Below are 25,560 nucleotides of genomic sequence, written 5' to 3'. Positions count from 1 at the left end.
GTAGAGACACACATTGTGAAGGGGAATACAACATATATCGCTCTGATGGTCTTACTTGGTAGAGACACACATTGTGAAGGGGATTACAACATATATCGCTCTGATGGTCTTACTTGGTAGAGACACACATTGTGAAGGGGATTACAACATATATCGCTCTGATGGTCTTACTTGGTAGAGACACACATTGTGAAGGGGATTACAACATATATCGCTCTGATGGTCTTACTTGGTAGAGACACACATTGTGAAGGGGATTACAACATATATCGCTCTGATGGTCTTACTTGGTAGAGACACACATTGTGAAGGGGATTACAACATATATCGCTCTGATGGTCTTACTTGGTAGAGAAACACATTGTGAAGGGGAATACAACATATATCGCTCTGATGGTCTTACTTGGTAGAGACACACATTGTGAAGGGGATTACAACATATATCGCTCTGATGGTCTTACTTGGTAGAGACACACATTGTGAAGGGGAATACAACATATATCGCTCTGATTGTCTTACTTGGTAGAGACACACATTGTGTAGGGGATTACAACATAAATCGCTCTGATGGTCTTACTTGGTAGAGACACACATTGTGTAGGGGATTACAACATATATCGCTCTGATGGTCTTACTTGGTAGAGACACACATTGTGAAGGGGATTACAACATATATCGCCCTGATGGTCTTACTTGGTAGAGACACACATTGTGTAGGGGATTACAACATAAATCGCTCTGATGGTCTTACTTGGTAGAGACACACATTGTGAAGGGATTACAACATATATCGCTCTGATGGTCTTACTTGGGAGAGACACACATTGTGAAGAGGATTACAACATATATCGCTCTGATGGTCTTACTGAGTAGAGACACACATTGTGAAGGGGAATACAACATATATCGCTCTGATGGTCTTACTTGGTAGAGACACACATTGTGAAGGGGATTACAACATATATCGCTCTGATGGTCTTACTTGGTAGAGACACACATTGTGAAGGGGATTACAACATATATCGCTCTGATGGTCTTACTTGGTAGAGACACACATTGTGAAGGGGATTACAACATATATCGCTCTGATGGTCTTACTTGGTAGAGACACACATTGTGAAGGGGATTACAACATATATCGCTCTGATGGTCTTACTTGGTAGAGACACACATTGTGAAGGGGATTACAACATATATCGCTCTGATGGTCTTACTTGGTAGAGAAACACATTGTGAAGGGGAATACAACATATATCGCTCTGATGGTCTTACTTGGTAGAGACACACATTGTGAAGGGGAATACAACATATATCGCTCTGATGGTCTTACTTGGTAGAGACACACATTGTGAAGGGGATTACAACATATATCGCTCTGATGGTCTTACTTGGTAGAGAAACACATTGTGAAGGGGAATACAGCATATATCGCTCTGATGGTCTTACTTGGTAGAGACACACATTGTGAAGGGGATTACAACATATATCGCTCTGATGGTCTTACTTGGTAGAGAAACACATTGTGAAGGGGATTACAACATATATCGCTCTGATGGTCTTACTTGGTAGAGACACACATTGTGTAGGGGATTACAACATATACCGCTCTGATGGTCTTACTTGGCAGAGACACACATTGTGAAGGGGATTACAACATATATCGCTCTGATGGTCTTACTTGGTAGAGACACACATTGTGAAGGGGATTACAACATATATCGCTCTGATTGTCTTACTTGGTAGAGACACACATTGTGAAGGGGATTACAACATATACCGCTCTGATGGTCTTACTTGGCAGAGACACACATTGTGAAGGGGATTACAACATATATCGCTCTGATGGTCTTACTTGGTAGAGAAACACATTGTGAAGGGGAATACAACATATATCGCTCTGATGGTCTTACTTGGTAGAGACACACATTGTGAAGGGGAATACAACATATATCGCTCTGATGGTCTTACTTGGTAGAGACACACATTGTGAAGGGGATTACAACATATATCGCTCTGATGGTCTTACTTGGTAGAGAAACACATTGTGAAGGGGATTACAACATATATCGCTCTGATGGTCTTACTTGGCAGAGACACACATTGTGAAGGGGATTACAACATATATCGCTCTGATGGTCTTACTTGGTAGAGACACACATTGTGAAGGGGATTACAGCATATATCGCTCTGATGGTCTTACTTGGTAGAGACACACATTGTGAAGGGGATTACAACATATATCGCTCTGATGGTCTTACTTGGCAGAGACACACATTGTGAAGAGGATTACAACATATATCGCTCTGATGGTCTTACTTGGTAGAGACACACATTGTGAAGGGGAATACAACATATATCGCTCTGATGGTCTTACTTGGTAGAGACACACATTGTGACGGGGATTACAGCATATATCGCTCTGATGGTCTTACTTGGTAGAGACACACATTGTGAGGGGATTACAACATATATCGCTCTGATGGTCTTACTTGGGAGAGACACACATTGTGAAGGGGATTACAACATATATCGCTCTGATGGTCTTACTTGGCAGAGACACACATTGTGAAGGGGATTACAACATATATCGCTCTGATGGTCTTACTTGGTAGAGACACACATTGTGAAGGGGATTACAACATATATCGCTCTGATGGTCTTACTTGGTAGAGACACACATTGTGAAGGGGATTACAACATATATCGCTCTGATGGTCTTACTTGGTAGAGACACACATTGTGAAGGGGATTACAACATATATCGCTCTGATGGTCTAACTTGGTAGAGAAACACATTGTGAAGGGGATTACAGCATATATCGCTCTGATTGTCTTACTTGGTAGAGACACACATTGTGAAGGGGATTACAGCATATATCGCTCTGATGGTCTTACTTGGTAGAGACACACATTGTGAAGGGGATTACAACATATATCGCTCTGATGGTCTTACTTGGTAGAGACACACATTGTGAAGGGGATTACAACATATATCGCTCTGATGGTCTTACTTGGTAGAGACACACATTGTGAAGGTGATTACAACATATATCGCTCTGATGGTCTTACTTGGGAGAGACACACATTGTGAAGGGGATTACAACATATATCGCTCTGATGGTCTTACTTGGTAGAGACACACATTGTGTAGGGGATTACAACATATATCGCTCTGATGGTCTTACTTGGTAGAGACACACATTGTGAAGGGGATTACAACATATATCGCTCTGATTGTCTTACTTGGTAGAGACACACATTGTGAAGGGGATTACAACATATATCGCTCTGATGGTCTTACTTGGTAGAGACACACATTGTGAAGGGGAATACAACATATATCGCTCTGATGGTCTTACTTGGTAGAGACACACATTGTGAAGGGGAATACAACATATATCGCTCTGATGGTCTTACTTGGTAGAGACACACATTGTGAAGGGGATTACAACATATATCGCTCTGATGGTCTTACTTGGTAGAGAAACACATTGTGAAGGGGATTACAACATATATCGCTCTGATGGTCTTACTTGGGAGAGACACACATTGTGAAGGGGATTACAACATATATCGCTCTGATTGTCTTACTTGGTAGACACACATTGTGAAGGGGATTACAACATATATCGCTCTGATGGTCTTACTTGGTAGAGACACACATTGTGAAGGGGATTTCTCCAGTTTTATTTGCGCTTTTGGCTATCTATACTTTAATATATAAATAATATTACAAAATGTAAAAGATCTGTACATTCCAACTAAAACAGGAAAAACCCTTACAGTATTTTTTTTCTTTAGAATTTGAATGCTATATACTATTATATACTTTTCGTTTAACAAAGACTTTTTAGTATGAAGAAGATCTTTCGAAAAAACACTTTGATATTTCAGAACTCCAAATAAGTCATATCCAATCGCACACGCTGCAAAAAATCATTTATTTTTTCATTATTAAAGAATTCCAAAGCACACATATGAATTACACCTAATGACACTATTGGAATTTAATAGACAAAAATTATATATGTCATCGATATTGACTTGTTACTAGAATCTAAAACGAAACGTTATACATATATAGCTTATCTTTGTAGAATATGTTATATATTAAAACTTGATAATGGCGATAATATGTGACAAACCTATTTTTGTAAGAACTAATTGTGTTTTTTCTGATTTCACCGTGGTGATATATAGAAACCGTATGGTAGGGCATTTAGATTATCAGGTTTTTATTCATATCAAGTTTCGTACATACTAACTGTTAAGCTTGTGTACCAAACAAAGGCTCATGCATATGCCGACCGACTTACTAGGTTTATTTTTCGAAAATCTATATTCTGAAAAACTGATAACCTGATTGAACTGCTACCATTGTCAAAAATAGATTTGTTTCAAAGTGTCATAAAGTCGAGTAAGCATTGTTTAAAACCCATTTGTTTTTTATAAAACATTGTGACATGTTTATTTTTTGTTTTCTTAGATTTTCATAATTGTTTCTCAAGCCTACAACATAAACTAATTCGTTATGTACGAAAACATAACTAATCTTAAATTCAATGCTTAAAATTTGTACGCGCGATTCGTCTTCATAAGACTCATCAGTGTCGTTCGAATTTAAAAAAAAGTTTTTCTATTAGTGCTCTATGATACCAGCTTGTGCAGATTTTTCAAAATAGCGTGAATGTGAATTCGAAAACTTAAATGGTTAGAATTGTTAAAAAAAAAAATTATCCAGTTTGCAACCAGGTCTCACATCTTTTATGCTTCATATGATTTCCACGGTTTGTTGTTTGTTTCCTTGGTTTGTATCTTTGATCTGTGAGTTTGAACTTTCCGACTGACTACCGTTGCCCAACTGTATGCACACATGTAATTAAAATAAATGGTGAATGTTTGTTAAACAGAGGATTTACAATTAACATTAAAATGAGTTTTCACAAGTGTTCAGAGTTAACACACTCAAAGAGAGAGAGACAAACCCAGCTTACTAAAAAAATGTAGACATCAAAAGTAAACTCTAAACAGGAGACAATCATGGTAAGCGTCTCCTGCTATGTCGGCACTAATCACCGAGAATCCTTACTCAGTCAAAAAAAGCACAAGCGGGAATAGGACGCAATCGGTAAAATTGCAGATCAGACAACTATTCTAGTACCTAAATATCTGAGATGTTAGACCGGGCACATATTAATCCAGGGAGTTGAGTCACAGACTCAGCATATCGGTCAATAAATTTGCAATAGCAATTGGAAACTAATATGGTGTCGGCTTCAATTGCTCGTCCTCGTAATTATGCTGTTGCAATTCTCTGTAAGGATCTTGTTTCTTAAGTCCTTGTAGTGATATCATGAACGACCGCAATTATAAGAGTCATACATGAAAAGACTATAATAGACAAACGGCCAACTGGCTATAACAGTAAAAAGGCCGCATTGGTCAATAAGATGATTAAGAAAAGTTACTTCCGGTTGCAAATTTTTTACAGCTCATTCAATTGTGGACGTTTTTAAATTCGTGCTATAGATTTTAATCAATTTTGTTTTCACTTAAACTAACAGCGAAAAAAAAAACAATTATGTTTCGTGTTAAATGATTTAAAGAGAAAGTTCCAAAGCCTTTTCCATGTTGCCTTTTCTTTTATCATCACTTTTCATTCCAAGAACGCAGACTTAAAGAAGTGATATACTAGGTCTGATAAGAGTAATTAATGTTTTCCTCATTAAAGAGTTGCATAAAGCAATATGACAAGCAAAATCTCATCGTTATATATACTAGTATGAACGAGACTTAGAAAAGATCCATTCACATATCGGAATTCTTGCATTTACATAACGGTAAGTTTTTTTCAGTTTTCTTTAAAGTTTTATGAATTTGCTGTTACTGGTTTGATCCTGATGTAGATATCATTGACCTGGGCTATTACAATCACCTACGAATCATAACAAGGGCAAAACTCAGAACAACTATGTACTTTAAAGCGCTTCATTTGGTTCGAGATGAAGTTGAAAAAATACTGGACTCTGACAAGAATCGGCAAAACATTCTAGTAGTTTCAAAAATGCGTAGTACTTGCCTTGCATCCGGATGCTTTTATACAACCTCATCTTAAAACAAAATAAAAAACAAAGACATCAAGTGATATGATTTCCAATTTAACAATTACCAAAATGAATCCAGATAAAGCATTTAGTGTTTTGTCAATTTTAATTGCGTTTCCCTCAGTTTTAGTTTGTTACCCCGATTTCGTTTTTTGTCCATGGATTTATGAGTTTGAACAGCGGTATACTACTGTTGCCTTTTTTAATCCCTAATAACCCTCTACCCTTTGAAAGTATTACTAACTGAATTATTTGTTATTATTAACTGTTCTCCTTACGACTCGCTGTAATTGAAACAGACATTTGTGTGAGTCTTTTTCAGCATGTTGTAATACAATGAAGTAGTCATTATTTTGCTACTTGATAAAAATCTGATCGAATGGATCACGCTGACAGAATTTTTGTTTTTGTGGTGTAAATATAGATTTTTTTTTTAAATATCAATAACTTGAAGATTATTCATGTCTCTTTTAATATGATACTAATACGATAAGCGATCATTATTTCATTTTTTTATACATACATTAATTTTGCAAGGATATCATATAAAGATGCATGATCCTTCCAATATTTGGAAGCAGTGTTGTACCCTTATTTTTGACAGTTGCCTATTGTGTCTCTTTGGTTTGTGCACACATCGTTGTCTATATAATGGAATTGTATGCGACTGTTATACAATAGAGGGATTTGGCTAGCTATAAAAACTAGGTAAAATACCTATAACAAGTCAAGAATGTAACAGTTGCTATTCATTCGTTTGATGTATTTGAGAATTTGATTTTGTCATTCGATTTGGGACTTTCCTCTAATTTTACTCTGAGTTCACAAGTTTTGTTATTTTTAGTTTTGATGACATACATATTCATTTTACCTGCCTTTAAGTTTATCTTAAATATGGTTATGTAAGTTACATTTCTTTCGTAAAGTGATTTCTTGGTCAGCTGTGTATCAAATTCAGTGTATTGCATATATCAAATACTAGTACTTAATTATATTCAGTTTGGATGTAAGCTCTGTTGTGAAATAGTACTAGTGTATAGAATGTAAAATACCGAATTCGGAGGAAAATTCTAAACGAAAAGACTCTATTCAAATAGCAAAATCAAAGCTTAAACACAACAAACGGATGGATAACAACTGTCATATTTCTGACTTGGTATAGGTATAGAAATTAGGATAACAAAAATAAGTGCTTCTATGGGACAGTCCTGATATGTTAAATATTTCTCATTATGAGGATGATACCATATTAATAAGGTATTTAATGAGATACTGAATTGCTGTAATGAGGGCTATTCTGTTCCTATGAAAGGCTATGCCTATTTTTGGTCGTAGTCGAGGGATAAGTTATCGAAGGACAGAATCGGTTCTTTTCTTGTAAAAGGCGAATGTAATCGGATGTTAGCAATAAATGCACTCTAAATTGATGACAAAAAACGGCTCCACAGCAAGCTAAAATTAAGATTAGATATTTAAGAGGGACGAAAAATATCAGAGGATATTTAAACACATAGGTCGAAAACAAATCAACGTTGATGGCTTAAAACAAAAAAGACTAACAGACAAATAATAGTGCAAAAGACACAACATACAAAACTAAAGACTACTGTCAAATGTTATGAAGAAGAACTACCCGGTCCCCCGAATTTCGTAGTCACCTTCACCTGTGTATTACCCTACACGATTGGACTTGGATTCGACATATTTCTTTGGCGTAAATCTTGAATATCAGGAAAGTCGTATGATCTGTCAATTTACGTTTTGTAACCTTTTGCTGACATGGTTTAATTTGTCAAAATCTTTTCTCATATTGTCCGCATACGAATTGAAAATTATTCAGAAACTCGGGTTTCAACTTCCCCAGTCAAATTTGAGTCGCACTTCTCTATTATTTTTATGTTGATGCTGGTCACAAAGCTCTTCCAGAGAGGGACGAAACTGGCTTTCAAATATTCGGCTGTTGTTCCTGGTGAAGGAAAATCAAGAAAAGTTCTGCGGATGCATGGAATTCATAAAGTGTTCTTTCAATGTTTATAAGTGAATATAATCTTAGTCCAACATGTTAAAAGGGAGATAATCAAATTTCCGAGATGAGAGATATCCTTTTGTGGGTTCACACACAGTTAAAGTTTTAATCCGGTGTTAGTACATGTGGTCGGGTATATGTCTGCAAGATGTTTTAGATACTTAGTTAGTTCCACTATCAACTAAACGTTTGTTTTAATTTTTTGAAAAGTCTAGTGTAGTGTTTTATGTTATGCGTTTTCTAGTAGAGAATTGATATCAAATTGTGTTATCGAATGCATTTAGGTAAATATCTACAATGCAATTTCCCATAGGAACTAATTTTACGACTCAAACTCACAATGCATTAACGGCTTTGCTCATTATTGAAGGCCGTACGGTGATCTATAGTTGTTAATTTCTGTGTTATTTGAGCTCTTTTGGACGGTTGTCTTATTGGCAATTATACAATTCTACTTTTTATATGTACCACCTTAACTATGAAGTTTTGAAAAAAATATATCCTGGAATGGAAAGTTCATATGAACTACTATTTTTTCAAAGGTTAAAATAAAGGTCTGTGCGGCATACTTTCAAAATGTTTATGCCACGAAATTCTAAGAATTTGAACTTACACTAAAATCCTTTACTACCCCTTTTAAACTTGACTTTAGGGTTCCTACAGATTTCAATTTGACCAAAATACATATGCATATTTACTGGTAACATTCCCAGGTTACGTCTCTATGACATGACCCATAGAGATCATATCTTGGAACCATTAGGTAAACATAATTAATTATCTATGAATATTATATATCTCCCCAAAAGAGGCTTGGTTTGAGAAACAGCTGTATTTACAAAGTGCAACCTATAAGACAACTATTCCACGACTATAAATCGATTTTGTAGGTAATCAAATATTTTCAAAACAATGTTGACCCCAAATTGCAAAACGTCATACAAAAAAAAATACTTATATCAAAAGATCATTACATCTTTATATGCAATATACATTTATCTGTTCTGTTTTATACATTTTATTGTTTTACTTATCTTGAATTTTAAACCATTGTTGTATCCAGCCTTGATCATGTTGATGACATGTACAAGGTGTTCGATTGCACAAATTAAATGCATGCTTTTATTACTTCAAAAGATTCAAATTGTTTGCGTTTTTATTAAAACAGATTTATTTCAGATTAAAAACAATAAAACTGTATATTCTATTCAATTATTCTTTAGGAAAGATAACTAAATCATTTGAAGTAGTTGTTTTATATCCGTCAGATTTTTTGCAAAACGTTGGATTTAGACAGATAAAAGGTATATTAAAGTTACAATAACGTTTTTATTTTGTAAACTCTGAATACTATCATTAGTTTTTTTTGTGGTTTTGTATTGTTTACAATTTTAATGAAGAAATATTTGATCAACACAAGGGAATGAAAATAAAATTAAAAAAGATTAAAGCGTCCGAAGACCTATTCTTGATTTATCTTTATTATGAACTAAAAGCCGAATACTTGATATGTCAAAGATTATACATGTTATAGAAACCGAAACAGTCGGAGAGAACGGTTTAAGTTTGTTACCCGGATTTGTTTTCTTTAAATCAATTTATGACTTTTGAACAGCGGTATAATACTGTTGCCCTTATTTGACATTATGGACCAAAGATAATAGCTATGTCCATCTAAGGTCAATTCGCCGTTTCATAATCTAATGCATCAAAGGTTATATTTTCAAAAGTGTACACCAAAACGTCCTGATTGGTTAAAAATGTAATGGAACAATGGAAATTTAGCCAATGACGTTACGTTGTTTTCATTTTGGGGTACGAACAATGATATTACCCATGATTCTTTAGATATTGAAATGGCCAATTTTGCCTGATGGTCAGGAGTTGGAACTTGAGTTTCCGAGTAGGTTATCAATTTATTAAAGAACAATTTTAGAAAGATTTGTAATAAATAATGCCATCTGAGCTGATGATCTTTTTGGTGAATGATAGTCCACCAGCAATGGCATCGACTCAGTACTGTAAACAATGCAAGGAACACTGAATAAATTGCATACGTCTAAAGATCTTTTCAGGATTTACCTTCATCATGAACATAATGAACGTTCAAAGCCGAATATTTTGATGTCAATGATGCCATTTAGTAATTTTCAAACTATCTTGCAATTCTATATCATTATTGTAAACCTTGCTCTCTAGAAGGTCTTAGAATTTCATTTTTTTTACTGTTACGGGTTGCTGTCTCATTGTCATACTGTACAGTCTTTCAATTGGCCTTTTCAGAATCTAAAGCATCATGGGTAATTCTATTGTTCGTACCCCAAAATGAAAATAACGTCACGCGTCATTAGTTAAATTTCCATTGTTTATGACATTTTCAACCAATCAGGACGTTTTGTTGTGCACTTTTGAACATATTACCCAGGATGCATTAGATTCTGAAACAGCGAATTAGTATATATGTTTTAATTTCACAGGGCCGGATCATTATTTAGATTTCTACTGTAAAATTAGATACACTCAATACGATGCAAGAAGCACAGATATCACAAGCTAACCAGTCAGGTGAGCAAATGTTAACTTTTTTTACAAAACTAAATTCCTACAGATTGTTGCCCACTTTCAGATATGATTATTTCAAGCTTTTTTTCTACAAAAAACTGTTCTTATCTATCAAATCAATTCCTACTGCAATATTTCATAAATATTTTAGACATAAATATACCACTATTTGATAGCATTAATTTCAGCCATAACAAGAATGTGTCCCAAGTACACGGATGCCCCAACTGCACTATTATTTTCTATGTTCAGTGGACCGTGAAAATGGGGTAAAATTAAGAAATAATTCATGTAAGCCATAGATTGTTGGAAATTTACACATGGACTGGGCCGTGATATTCGAATTTTATCCTAAGCATTAGCGAGGGATAAAATTACCGAATATTACGGCCCAGGCCATGTGTAAATTTCCAACAATCTATGGCTTCCTTGAATTATTTCCATTCTAATAGGACAAATACGGTAATTAAATACTGAAATTGTTTTGGTGTGTGTGTGGCTGACCTTTTTTACTCCCTGTTAGATAAAGCTCAAATATCTTAATAAATCCGTAGCTTACATGGGTTATTTCGTGAATGACCACTAGAGAAAAAAATGTTTAATTCTTCTAATTCTCAAACCCAACATTTGCCATTTTTAATTTTAGCTTTCGTAACAGAAAACTTTCAACTTTAGTGGTTTCATTTGTATGACGTCATGTTCTGAAATGACTTAAATGCGCCAAAAAAATTAATAGACTTTCGCGGAATTTTATTTTATTTTTATTTTGTTAATTTCTCCGAGCTCTTGTGCATTACTTCTTTTTATTATGCATCAGAATAAGAATAACAGTTATTTTGTCTTTTAATAATTGCACTTTTTAAATCAATAAAATCGGCAAAGGGTCTGCAAATATGTTCCAATACATGAAGATTTACGTGGGAAGTATATTGTGACAACCATTATTATGTATATCTCTGAGTCTGCGCTAAGTATAGATATATCGAGAATTTCATCACAGTGTTGTTTACAAAGCGAAAGAAGCACGTCATATTAGAATCTCTAATTTGGCATTAAAATTGGATAGATCATATCATAGGGAACATGTTTACTAAGTTTAAAGTTGACAGGACTTCAACTTCATCAACAACTACCCCGACCAAAACTTTAACCTGAAGCGAGACGAACGGACAGACGGCCGGACGGACGGACGGACGGACGCACAGAACATAATACCCAAAAATGGGGCATAAAAATGAATAAAAATTGTCACGTAAATAGAATATGCATAATACCTGTATGTAATATTATATTTGTGTGATCACAGTATGAGGCTAGCAATATTCGCCCTTAAAAATAAATAAGAATTAGTTTTAAAACTATTGAAGTGTGCCTGTGTAAGGTATCACTCAACTGAGACACTTAGAACGGCTGACTTTCATCCAGTACACAAAGGACTATCTATCCGTGTCAAAGATACGTCTAAATATTGCCGAATTTTGAAGACGAAAACGTGTTCACACAAGAACTAGAAATTATGCAATTTTTCAATTTACATAAATTATAAGTCAAAGAACACACAAACCATTTCCAAAAAAGAAAATCTCAAATTTTGAGCGCCTGATGCACTATTCTGGATTCGGCTGCATCAGTTACGCTCAACCAAATATTTGAGGACACGTATCATGTATAAGTACTTAAATATTTGAGGAGCTATGTGTTTAAAAAGACATGATCTGTTAAAGGTCATATTTTGACGAGGCAAATGTCACATTAATTCTGTTTTTTTTTTTTCTTTGTAAGTGCGAAACGTGAACATTTTACATATAAACCCCGCTCGGAAATAAAAAAAATAGCAACATGAACCTTGCCAAATAAACAAGAGGTAGCGCAAGTACTCAGGAAGGGTTATGCCTTCCTTATAACACTGGTGATACAAATTTAGTTGATGGTTTACAGTATGATTATGGCAAAGGGTTAAGCAAAACTATGTGTAATTCCGTTATTTTGAATTCCTTATCACTACTAATACTCACATGACGTTAGTCGTTAGTGGAGTAGAAACTTTTTTTTAGCACACGGGTTTATTCTCAGTTTTGTGATGGGCTCAAATGCTCAATTTTTAGTTTTATCTGTAGTTTGTCAATTGTGCATTGTTGTTGGATGGTCATGGTTACTGTTTTCGTTTGATTTAAGGCTTGATTGTACACTTTGTACAAAGGTACTTCAGTTTTGAGTGGACCTTATAAATTGTATTACGAAAGTGTATTCAGAATTCCCTTCCACTAAATATTGAAACGATTAACTCGTAGTTGTTTCGTTGTTTGTCAAGATCTTTTTGCTAGCCTCCTTCCTTATTGTGTATTTTAGAATCGACCATAAACCGTTTTGATAGTATTCCTAATTTCACATTTTTCAGAAATTCGAAGAACATTTCAACATCTAGATAAAAATGAGGACAATAAATTATCAGCTGCGGAGTTTGTTAGAGGCGGGAAAATAATTGGAGTTCAAATGACGAAGGAGGAAGCACAACAAATGATAAACGAAGTAGATACTAATGGTAATAAAAAAGGGTAGTGTGGTCGGGGTGTGGCGGATGAGGTTGACAAATAGAATGTAAATACACAAGAAATACAACGAACGAATAATAATGGCATTCCATTTAATACCTCACCCAGCATGGTGCATCGGGAAGGATGAACGGACCAGAAGTAGATAATTGAAAGAAGTAATTTTAATAAAGACAGGGGCACCTGTTATAGATCGCATTTGGAATGATTAGATTTGAGAATTCAGAGCGGGTTGTGGTAAAGACAAATATAATATATGATATATTCGTAATTGTCTCTTTTCACATAAAACAAAATTATCACTTATTGTGTTCATCCCATGCATGAGCTATGCGATGGATGTCAAATGTTGTAAATGTGCGTATCCTCGAGGTCCGCGCATGCAGTTGAGATCAACCACGGTGTGTGTAGCTCTCAAATTTTTACTATCTTGTAGTTTTTAAGAAGTTATTTCAAATCTATGGTTTATTTTTGTTCGGTTGTTTTTGTGATGACTTTGATTTCGGATTCACCCTTTATTTTCTTGTGTCACTGTTACTTATGTCCCAAACGTTTGGTAGGGTTGTATATCTAATACTTGGCCTAAAACTACAGGAGTCTTTATCTTGTTTAGAGCCTCGATAAAATCATTTACTTTCTGTCAGGGCAATTTGCTTATTTTATTATAACGCACTAAACAAACACAGATGCGGATCGCTGTATGCAACCAGAGAAGCTCAGTTACCTTTTTTCTACTATATTTGTTGTTTCCCAGTTAATAAGTTCGTAAAACATATCATACATATTACGAAATTTAGAGTCTTGTCGCAAACAAATGAAACACCATACACTGTGAAAATATAAATGCTATAATAACGTGATTCAACAAGAGAAATCCAGTTTTATGTCCAGTTCGTTTTGCTCAGTGTCTTGTTTTGTGGACTAATATCACATCTATCACCGTTGTACGATTTTTGGTATTGCGCTGTCGATTGTGCATTGAATTTTCATGTTTTATTGTTCCAATGCTATTTTCACCCTATTCTTTATTCTTTATTTTTTAGGTAGTGGCTTCATAGAATATGACGAATACGAAAAATTAATGAATATACAGTTAAATAAAATGGACAAACAGACAGCAATGCATCGGAAAAACTTTAAGAAGTATGACAAAGATGGAAGTGGTTTTATTAACTTAGAAGAACTGAAATTAGTTCTCAGTCAGCCAGGGTATGATATGACAGAAACAACAATCGTAGAACATTTCAATAAAGCTGACAAAAATAGTGACGAAAAGATCTCTTTTAATGGTAAATTTTAAAAATTTATCTATCAATCTTGAGTAATTTAAAAGAAAAAAATATTTAGTCATATTGTTCAATTCTTAAAATTTTATTGTATTGATTGTTTATTTGATGTTCATCATCAGGTTATGAAAACAGAAAACTTTCAAAAAAATAATCCAGGTTACAAGATAAGAACTCACCCTTGAATCAAAATTTATTTCGATGAGGTTTCGTGTCTCCTTTATAAACACAGAACGCATGCTATCGTTGATAGAGTGTTGCTACTCACAAGGAGGCTATTAAACCAAGAGTTCCGAGTGGTGAAGTTGAGGTCATCCCTTCATGTTTTTACGGACCCCAACACGAGTTGGTTGACCGTTATGGAATACGACGGGTTTTACATGTGAAGCAGATTCTGCTTACCCTTGAGGAGCACCTCAGATCACCCCCGGTTTTTAGTGGGGTTCGTGTTGTTTAGTCTGTAGTTTTCTGCTCTGTGTACTATTATTTGGCTGATTGTGTTTTTCTTTTTTAGCCATGGCATTGTCAGTTTGTTTTCGATCTATGAGTTTGAATGTCCCTCTGGCATATTTTTCCTCTCTTTCCTTTGTCATAATTCACGTTGAATTAATACAACGATATTAATATCCATCTCGTACAAGTTTTATGTTAACATTGGTCGATATTTTAAGGTGTTATGATCTGACAACAATGAATATCATGGAAAATAAACACTGAAAACACACTCTTGGCTACATGTTTAATTGTAGAGTAATAAAATTTATGTTGAAGATTTACATCCGCACAAATTCAGTGGTGATGTTATATTGGAAGCAAGTGTCTTCCCGAAAAAAAAAGAAATATATTGCACACCAGCATTAATTGTTATCGGATATATTAGTAATCACTTACAGAAATGTTATTCAAACTGGACACAATGACCGCGGCCCAGTTTACCTATATCATGAGATATTAATGAAATACTAGTAAATGTCAAATACGTACATCATCATTATATGAGTTGTATTTGATGGCGATTTAGTATACTTATCTTATATCTCAAAATAATTCGTTCATTTTTGTTACGGAAAAGGCAATGAAACCGCTCCCGTTTCCAGGAGTGTGATTTTCTTGCTGTGTTAAAGATAAACTCACAATAGATCCCAGAATTGAAATTTGGTATTTGCGCCAGACGCTCAAATCAAAAACGTTATACAGGCCAAAAATGTACGAAGTTGAAGAGCATTGAGGACCAAAAATTCCAAAATGTTTTGCCAAATACAGCTAAGGTAATCTTTTCCTGTGGTAGAAAAGCCTTAGTATTTCGAAAATTCAAAGTTAATTTATAATTATGACCATATCAATTATAACATGTATAAATTATATCAACACAGAAATGCTGACTACTGGACTGGTGATACCATTTGGGAATGAAAACTAAACTAGCAGTGGCAGCGACCCACTGGTTGTAAAAACACTCATCATAGATACCAGGATTGAAATTTGGTTTTTGCGCCAGACGCGCGTTTTGTCTACAAAAGACTCACCAGTGATGCTCGAAAAAAGTTTAAAAGACCAAATTAAGGACGAAAGTGAAGAGCATTGAGGATCAAAATTTGTTAAAAGTTTTGCCAAATACATTTAAGATTATCTATTCCTGAGGAAGATAAGCCTTAATATTTCAAAAAAATCAAAATCATTTGTAGCCTTCTGCTGTTTTCTTACCTTTAGTAGAGTTGTCTCTTTGACATATTCCTTATTTCCATTCCCAATTTACAATATATCATGTGTATTGGTATGTTTTAATGTAATACTGAATATTGTCCTCAGTAGCAGCTAAGGGTTTCAAAAAGACAATTAAACTATTGTTGATGATAAGATTCTGTTTTCTATTTCAGAATTTGTGAAGTACTTTTGCGAAATGTGACTCTAGTTATATGTGAATCATCATTGAAGGAGAAAAAGAGAATTGATACCAAAAAGATACATTTATAGAGATAAAAATACATTTATCATTCTATTTATAAATAATTATTCAAAATGGACTATTTAAGAATAATTATTCAAAATAAAAAGAATATATTCAATTGATACTTATATACATTATGTTGTTCCGTTTTTAATAAAACTGCATAGGATCCTCACTTTACCTTTGATTATTTAAAACGCACATATGATTCTAGCTTTGGTACTATTGTGAGACATTGTGTTATATTTTACATTCAGTATTAACATTTATTCGTTAGGTACTCTTTTCACAAAAAAAAAAATGTTACGATCGTAAGTTATACTGGTTAATTTTAAGACTATTAGCTTTCTGTTGTCACATTAGCGAAAGAAAGAATTTATGTAAAATAAAAAGCAGGCGCGTGTTACGTTTTCAGATGACTCATCGATGATGCTTAAAACAAAAAAGTTAGAATAGCCAAACTAAAGTACGAATTGGTAAGAGCTTTGGGGATCTAAATTCCGGAACGCTTTGTCATATATAGATAAGATAATTTATTCATTGTGAAGAATATCATACAATTTCGAAAAATAAAACGTTTTGTCTTGTTGATTGATGACTATGACCATATTTCATATCAACACAGAAATGCTGTCTACTGGGATAGTGATACCATTGGGTAAAATACCTTCATCAACAGTAGCATTGATTAAGTGGTTTTAAATAATATCATCGTTGTTACCACAATTAATTTTTGTAATGCCAGACACGCGTTTCGCCAACAAATCATTAATTACACTAAAATCATAATGTTAAAAAGGCCAAACAAAGTACGAAGTTGAAGAGCATTGAGGACACAAACTTCAAAAAAAGTTTTGCAAAATACAGTTAAGGTAATTCATTCCTGTGGGATTCAAAGTTTTGTAAACAGATAATTTATCAATACAAGCGTATCAATGATATCAGATGTCAACGCAGAAGTGCTGTCTAATCGGCTTTGGTACCCGCGGAAACGAATCATCCACCAGCAGTGACATCGACCCAGTGATTATCAAAAACGACTGCTTGGCATATCACTGTTGATATGCTTAAAACATCTTATGACTGAACAAAACATTCACTGGATTATACTTAATGGTTGGAAATAAACAGGATAAACAGAAAACAGTTTCGGCTGCTTTGAAAACAAAAACATTTTATAAACAGAAAATTTACAGAACATAAACAGATTGAAGGCCTCACAGTGTCTTTGAAATGAAGAACAGCAATGAAAACGCTGTTAAGTGAGTCTTTTGCTGTGTATGTTCTGTTTTTATGGCATAGGTGGATACCCCAAACCCTTTGTTTTTTTATCATATTATAAGATAGAAACGTTGTTGACATAGCACGTCCTCTAGTACACTACACAGTGTGCGGAGCTAACCAACTATATATCTGTCCAATATATTAAAAGTAAAACAAAATTCGGGTTTTTACGTATCTTTGTTTTACGTATAGTTGAACAAATCTATAGACTTATACACGCACACTTCCAAAATAAACCATAAATCACCTTTCGTGATCAGCGCGTTATGATCCGTGTGATTCTACTTAAATACAATGATAAATCAGTGAATGAAGATAGAACATTATACTTTTGGAACCTCAGTACTTGGTAAATATTTATTTGGCAGATGTCACTGTGCAGTTTGTTATTTATAACATTTAAACAATAATAAATTCGGTCTTAATGATAATGCATTTATTTTATTTGTTTCAAATGTGCACAGTTAGAATAATTATTGCCATAAATCTATGGAAATCAGATTATGGTTTATTTCTATTCAACTAAATAAATAAAGATTACACAATGCCAGAATATATCCTTTGTTTTAAATGTGCACCGTTAGATTAATTTTTGACACAACTTTATAGATATCAGATCAAAATTGTTTATTTCCATTCAACTTAATAAACAACAAGGTATAAAGAATACTCAAATATATAAAACAAAGACTTAAATATTATGCAATCCTGATATACCTACAAAAAAAAACACGAGATATAATACAATCGAGATAGACTTCCTAAATGCATTCTTCCTGGAATCGGTATAGTTTGTGTTTTCACAGAAAAAGTCGTATAAAATATTTATGTTCAGAATCTTAACGCATTCGACCATTTGGAATCATGCAAGCAGGTGATAAATCGATTGCCAATTTGTCAGGTAAGAATATTTACTTTAAGACTTTTACGGCATATGGTCAAGAGGATTAACAACTGGGGGTAAGGGTCGCGCCTGAAGCTTATTTAATCCTATCACATATCGATCGAGCAGATTCTAAAACAAAGTTTAGGAAAGCATTTGGGGGAAATGACTAACATCTTTATACTTTCACATGTTAAATATATTCTAGTAATTTTGCATATCAGTAAATTGGATACAAGAATAGAGAAATGTGTGTTAGCTGCTGGATATCTGTTGCTGGAATCCTAAGTGCCATTAAATGAATGTTAAAATGCTCAATTGCTGCTGTCGTTAATGTCATTGTAAATTTCAGGAGATCGCTTTACCTTGAACAGATAAAGATACACAAGCTTGAGATTATAAACATTCTGCATTTACAAAATTTAATGAAAATAAAACCACCTCCCATATCCCTTGTATTAAGTTGTTGGACGCTGTGTGTTGAAAATGTGAACGAAATGAAAGCAAGTGAAGGTTACAGTTTTCTTAAAACGAGGAATCGTTTACTTGCTTTCATTTCGTATACATAAAAATAGCATCAAATTTTATACTTACAGATCATTGAAAAAAGTATGTATACGTCATTAGTATTGAAAGTAATTTTTTTAAACACAACACTTCAGCAGAAATTGTGCAGTGTCGTCACATGTAAATTTAATTGAACGTCATAACACTGTGAATAATGTCGTAAATTAAATAACTGTTTTTAAAATTTAGAATAATCAAATTCATTTGTCCAGGGTCCGGCTTCACAATATCTATATAATTTTGACTTTCCGCAAGTTTTGTAAGAAATAAAGGTTTAAAATACTTCATTGTTTTAATGTTTAAGTGTCTTATATTTCAGATATTCAAACTTCATTTGATTGTCTGCAAAAGAATGTGGATAACAAAGTATCAGTCGAGGAGTGTGTTAGAGGCGGGAATCTTATTGGAATTCGAATGACAGTCAAAGAAGCACTAAAAATGATATCACAAATAAACACTGATGGTAAGATAATATGAAGGAAGGACATATGCATAGTTGTAAGGATGAAAGAAAAACGATGGAAGTTTCATACATGTTCTAAAAGTTTACAGCTGTGAAAATTGATAAATCAATATATATAGTAAACAATGTTGTTACACCACTGTCTACGGTGAGGGGCAGGGTTTTGGTGCCATGTAACATGTTTACTACTGCCACATTATGTATGTGCCTGCCCATAGTAAAGAGCCTGTAGTTCAATGTTTGTAGTTTGTTCATGTCAGTCGTATTTGTTTTGCGTAAACCGTTTTGTTATAAATTAGGCCGATACTTTCTCAGTTGAATCGTTTTATATTTTTCAATTCGGAGCCTATTATAGCTAACTGTACGGTGTCAGTTTTTTGTTTATTGTAGAAGGCCGCACGGTTGCCTATACTCGCTCATATTCACTTCGGTGGATAGTTGTCTCATTGGTTATCATACCATATCTCCTTTTTTTCATTTTGCTGACAGCACTTCGGTGTTAACATGAATATCAATTATATGCTCATTTTTATAAATTTCCAGTTTACAAAACTTTAAATTTTTTGAAAAACTAAGGATTTTTTTTATCCAAGGAATAGATTACCTTAGCCGTATATGGCACAACTTTTTGAAATTTTGGTTCCTCAATGCTCTTCAACTTTGTACTTGTTTGGCTTTATAACTAATTTGATCTGAGCGTCACTGATGGGTCTTATGTAGACGAAACGCGCGTCTATTTAAATTTTTTTTATTAAATTATAATCCTGGTATATTTGATAACTTTTATTTAAGGTTATTAATAATATCATAATTTAATGAGTCCTCTCCCTGATTTGTCTACAAAAAGAAATATTTTTGGGGAAGATATAGATAGTTTAGTTACTGTAAACCAACCTATTTTCGGGAGAGATTTATTTTCACGACTTTCGCGAGTACAAAAATAACGCAAATATAAATCGTCACAAAAATGTAAAGCTTAGATCTTTCCGTCTTAAACCACATCATACAAATTTGAAAATCGCAAATATAAGTAGCCGCGAAGTGTAATAGTTGGCTAAAACGCGAAATAAGTTGGTTTACAGTAATTTAGTTTTTAAATCATTTAACCTAAGCTTTATTTATTTTACTAGCACATTGCCTCCTAATGGCAAAAGGGGGTTACCCTTTCAAAACAGTAAATCAAATCTACAAAAATCGTTGACTTTCTCTAAGATTGTTACTTCTCTAAAACAATCTGTAGTTTCGAAAAGGATAATAGCTCCTTATAACTTTCCTGCGTCCGAAGCGCTTTTATGGATTAAACTTAACCAAGAATGCCCAATCATTAGCATTTGATAGCCAGGAATGTATAAATACGTAGAAATGATATATGAATTATACAATACTTTGTACTTTATTTTGTATTTTTTTGGCTCTTCATCGATCGCTATTGGTGAGCGATTCAGGCGTACACAACTTTAAGTCTGTATCTGACTATGATGTGTTTATTTTCATTTTCAGGTAAAGATTTAATTACATATGAACAGTACGGACAATTAATAAATTCAAAGTTGAAGAAAGCTGAAAAGGCGAAAGCAATGCATCTGGCAAACTTTAGGAAATATGATAAGGATGGGAACGGTTCTATTAGCTTTGACGAATTAAAAATGGTTCTTGGTCGGTCCGGATATGGTATGACAGAAAAAGCAATTATTGAGCATTTCAATAATGCAGACACAGATGGTGACGGAGAGATCTCGTTCAATGGTATGTTTTTTAACCTAACTTAGATGAATAAAATACATTTCTCCATCTAGAGTTTGTCTCGCGAACTTAACTGGTAGTTTCAGATTATGTGGTTATACCAGTGTTGGATCACTGTTCCATGTTTACCGTTAAGTTTACATGTACACAGGAATGTTGTTGCACATAAAAAGTGATGAATAATCCTCGACAGTTTTTCATAGTTCACAATATTTTTCCGCTCTTTTAAACAGAGGTTTCGAGGTCTTATGTTACAAATATAACCATCGAGTCTTATACTGTAGCATCAGATGGATAATCTATTTATATCATTAGTGACACATTTTGTCTACTTCCTTTTTATAAAAGTCGTAGTTCCTTGTCAAACTGACCTTAATAATTGAAATGAAATATGTGGAATGTGTACCAAGGAAAGATTTCTCCATCTAAGTCTCCATTCTAGGAAAAACTCATTTTAGAAAAATGTTTATTTTTCTTCAAATGTGTTCTGTATCTCAGTAGTCTACTTGCAAGAACTTCAAAGAAGTTAAACATGTATCTACCGTATTCAAACCTTGTTGCTTCACCAGCCCAGTAGTGAGCACTTGACATGAATTGATATGGTCATATTTATGAATAAACTGTTTACAAAAATTTTGAACTTTTGAAATAATAAGGTTTTTCTACTTCGGGAATAGATTACTAGTACCTTAGCTGTATTTGGCTAAACTTTTAGGATTTTTGGTCATCAATTCTCTTCAACTTCATACATTTTTGGCCTTTTTAACTTTTTTGGATTCGAGCGTCAATGATGAGTCTTTTGTAGACGAAACGCGCGTTTGGCGTCAATACAAAATGTATTCCTGGTATCTATGATGAGTTAACTTACATCCACTGGGTCGATGATGTCACTGCTATTTGAGTTTTAATTCCCCGAGGTTATCACCAGTCCAGTAGTCAGCACTACTGTGCTGACATGATTTATCATTGATATGGTCATATTTATGAATTACCTGTTTACAAAACTTTTAATTTTTTGAAATACACTAACTTTAGGCTTTTCTTCGTCAGGAAAAGATTACCTTAGCTGTTTTTGGCTAAGATTTTAGAATTGTTGTTCCTCAAATCTCTTCAATAATCGTACTTTATTTGGCCTTTTTAACTTTTTTGGATTCACGCGTCACCGACTCAAAGCAGACATTTTGAAAGTAACCTGGACCAAAATATAGACAACTTATACAAAACACCGCGATAATGATGAGCAAAAACGAAATAAAAAGTGTTTGAAATCAAAATCAATAGCCATCATATTTTGCAAATGGAAAAGATTTCAAATCTCTATTATTGTAGTTGTTAAAATCTTGTTTCACTTTTCAGAATTTGTTAAATACTTTTGCGAAATATGATGCCTTTGTACCCATTGGTTGTTAAGACATATTGAGAAGCACCTGTAAATCTGAAGACTTCCACTAATAAAAGGACAACAAAGAGACAACTTATTCATCACAGATATTCATTAAAATGGGATATGGTCAATTAACCGTGTGTCAGTTTGACTTCAAATAAAAAGTGTAAAGTTACGTTTCCGCAGTTATGTTTTGATTTACTTTCTTTAGCACATATTACAAATGTATAAATGTATGCATGTCTGATATGAATAAATGGAACAGAGGACCATGATTTCAAAAAGGTGATGTCGTTCATCTATCTACAGAAGTGTTTTAGTGTCTGAGATGTTATTATATGTATCGTTTGTGACATCTACATGCCATGTGATATATTTTGTCAATTTTTTTATAATGATTTCATAAAAAGCATATTTAATCAATTTAATCTTTTATGTAATATCGGATTTTTGGTGATAAAATACCATATCTTATCGATATATTCTATTGTATTTACATTTCAAAATGTTAATTAAGGCGACAATTGTTAACCGCTGTTCGATCTGTAAATCGATTCGGAACAGACAAACCAAATGGACACACAAAAAATGAGAATCGCGCAAACTTTTGAGTTTAGATAATTACAATGTAATATTCATGTCAGATATCATTTGCTGAAATTTTTTTGGTCTAAATATAGTTTTGTGTTTAAATGTTTGGAAATTATATTTTGAAATAGAGAATTATGAATACCATGAAATAAGGCATTTCAATTCAATTTCGTTGCACTGGTATATATATGCAACCTTTTGACACAGAGACTTTAATTGGATATAGGAAGATGTGGTATGAGTGCCAAAGAGACAAATCACCATTCAAATAACAATTTATAAAAGTAAACCATTATAGGTCAAGGTACGGCCGTCAACAAATGTATTGATTATTTGTTTGAGTGATGGTTTAGAATTGATCGTTTGGTTGATTGGTTTTCAATACCAATTTCAGTACTATTTTGCTACTTAGTTGCGTTTTAATTTGGTGCAGGTAGCCACAATGCCCAGAGAGAACAGCCAACCTTCTGTTGACGACTTCGAACGCCACTATTTTACTCTATTTGGTTATTTTGTTTCACACAGACTTCATGTTAATATCTACACCTTCATATAACATACTTGCGTATTCCAACATTTCATGTCACTGTGTAAATTGTGGAATGGCGAATATTTCGTCATCATTATTTGAATCATTCATCATCGTTGTTTTAAACTCGTTTTTGTCTATATCCAATGAAACTACAATATCAAGCTCTGCGATATTTCCACCACAATACCCAGTATAGAAAATATCGTAAAGATTGACACGAGGGTGTATTGGAAGCTGTACTAGATATCGTCATCAGCGAAGAACTGCCATAACTATGTGACACGGAATCATCATATGGAAATGAAACAACACCTGACTGTAAATCTATCATAGTAAATGTGGGATGTCTCTATATCTTCTTTATTGAAAGTAATGTCATAGCAACGCACCCACAACCAAAACAAAGAAAAATTTACGTCAAGCAGAGAGCAGACATAGAACAAAGGAATCAGATACACATGGACTATCTAAAATAGTACATGGCTTATACAATGCACATAGCTCAATATCAGAGATGTGGGAGTTCATAAAATCAGGGCTCAAGTATATCCAAGACAAAAACGTACCATCAAAAATGTCTTCAGCAAGATAGCACGAACCTTAGATAAATGGTACAATAAAACGTATCACACGTAGGAAAAAGAAGCTTTTACAAAACACATACAATCAAAACACCAAAAGACTTCAAGAGACACAAAACTATCAAAAAGACTCACAAAAAGAATGTAAATAAAGGCAACAGTAGTATACCGCTGTTCGAACTCATAAATCTATGGACAAAAAACAAAATCGGGGTAACAAACTAAAACTGAGGGAAGCGCATTAAATATAAGAGGAGAACAACGACACAACACTACAATGTAACACACACAGAAACGGACCAAGCATCAGACAAAATCCCACGAGAATAACAAATATAACATCAAAACCAAATAAATGAATTTGGGATAGACAAGTACCGTGACACGTCTTATCGCAATGTCAATTTACACTCAAAAATAAGAGAAAACAAACGACGCAACGTTAAATTGTAACACACATAGAAACGAACTATAATATAACAATGGCCATATTCCTGACTTGGTACAGGACATTTTTAAAGGAAATAATGGTTGGTTGAACCTGGTTTTGTGGCATGCCAAACCTCCCCTTTTATAGCCATGTGAAATATAACATTAAAATGACAACTCCACACCACAGGACTACAATATAAATAAATTGGAGAACACAATTGACAAAGAAACACACGAACAACAGCCAACAAAAGGCAACAAGTTCAAAGTTTTAAAACGCCAGAAGTGCATTTTGTCCACACAAGATATAATAGTGACGCCCAGATACAAAAGTTTGAAAGCCGAAACAAGCACGAAGTCGAACAGCATCGAGGACCAAAAGATAAAATAAGGTTGTGCCAAAAACGGCCAGGGTTTTCTGTTAGTTACCAGAGCATCCCTATTATTTAGAATAATTTATACTTTTGCAAACAGTAAATTTATAAAATTACTATACAAAAGATTTACATGATGAAACTGAAGTATGAACTAATTACAGGAAACAACTGAAATGCATTACATAACCAGACATTTGCAACACAAAATGTAGACACATCCGAATAAGTTTAAAACTCAACGCCAA

The 25,560-nt window shown here is 33.8% G+C and overlaps 2 protein-coding genes across 2 annotated transcripts; both read left to right on the top strand.

The window, feature by feature from the left end:
* Positions 1-9,304: 9,304 nt before the first annotated feature.
* On the top strand, positions 9,305-16,653 carry LOC143053614 (neo-calmodulin-like). The gene is made up of 5 exons (XM_076226409.1): positions 9,305-9,434; positions 10,608-10,695; positions 13,091-13,234; positions 14,288-14,533; positions 16,408-16,653. The coding sequence occupies exons 2-5, from the start codon at positions 10,659-10,661 to the stop codon at positions 16,434-16,436; spliced, it is 456 nt and encodes a 151-aa protein (XP_076082524.1). The 5' UTR covers positions 9,305-9,434; positions 10,608-10,658; the 3' UTR covers positions 16,437-16,653.
* Positions 16,654-18,505: 1,852 nt separating this feature from the next.
* Positions 18,506-23,225, top strand: LOC143054766 (uncharacterized). The gene is made up of 4 exons (XM_076227815.1): positions 18,506-18,663; positions 19,532-19,675; positions 21,176-21,421; positions 22,775-23,225. The coding sequence occupies exons 1-4, from the start codon at positions 18,627-18,629 to the stop codon at positions 22,801-22,803; spliced, it is 456 nt and encodes a 151-aa protein (XP_076083930.1). The 5' UTR covers positions 18,506-18,626; the 3' UTR covers positions 22,804-23,225.
* Positions 23,226-25,560: the final 2,335 nt, after the last annotated feature.

Source organism: Mytilus galloprovincialis, chromosome 12 (assembly GCF_965363235.1).
Source record: "Mytilus galloprovincialis chromosome 12, xbMytGall1.hap1.1, whole genome shotgun sequence".
Taxonomy (NCBI): Eukaryota; Metazoa; Mollusca; class Bivalvia; order Mytilida; family Mytilidae; genus Mytilus; species Mytilus galloprovincialis.
Note: the sequence above shows the minus strand (reverse complement) of the source record. Positions and strands in the feature narration are given on the sequence as shown.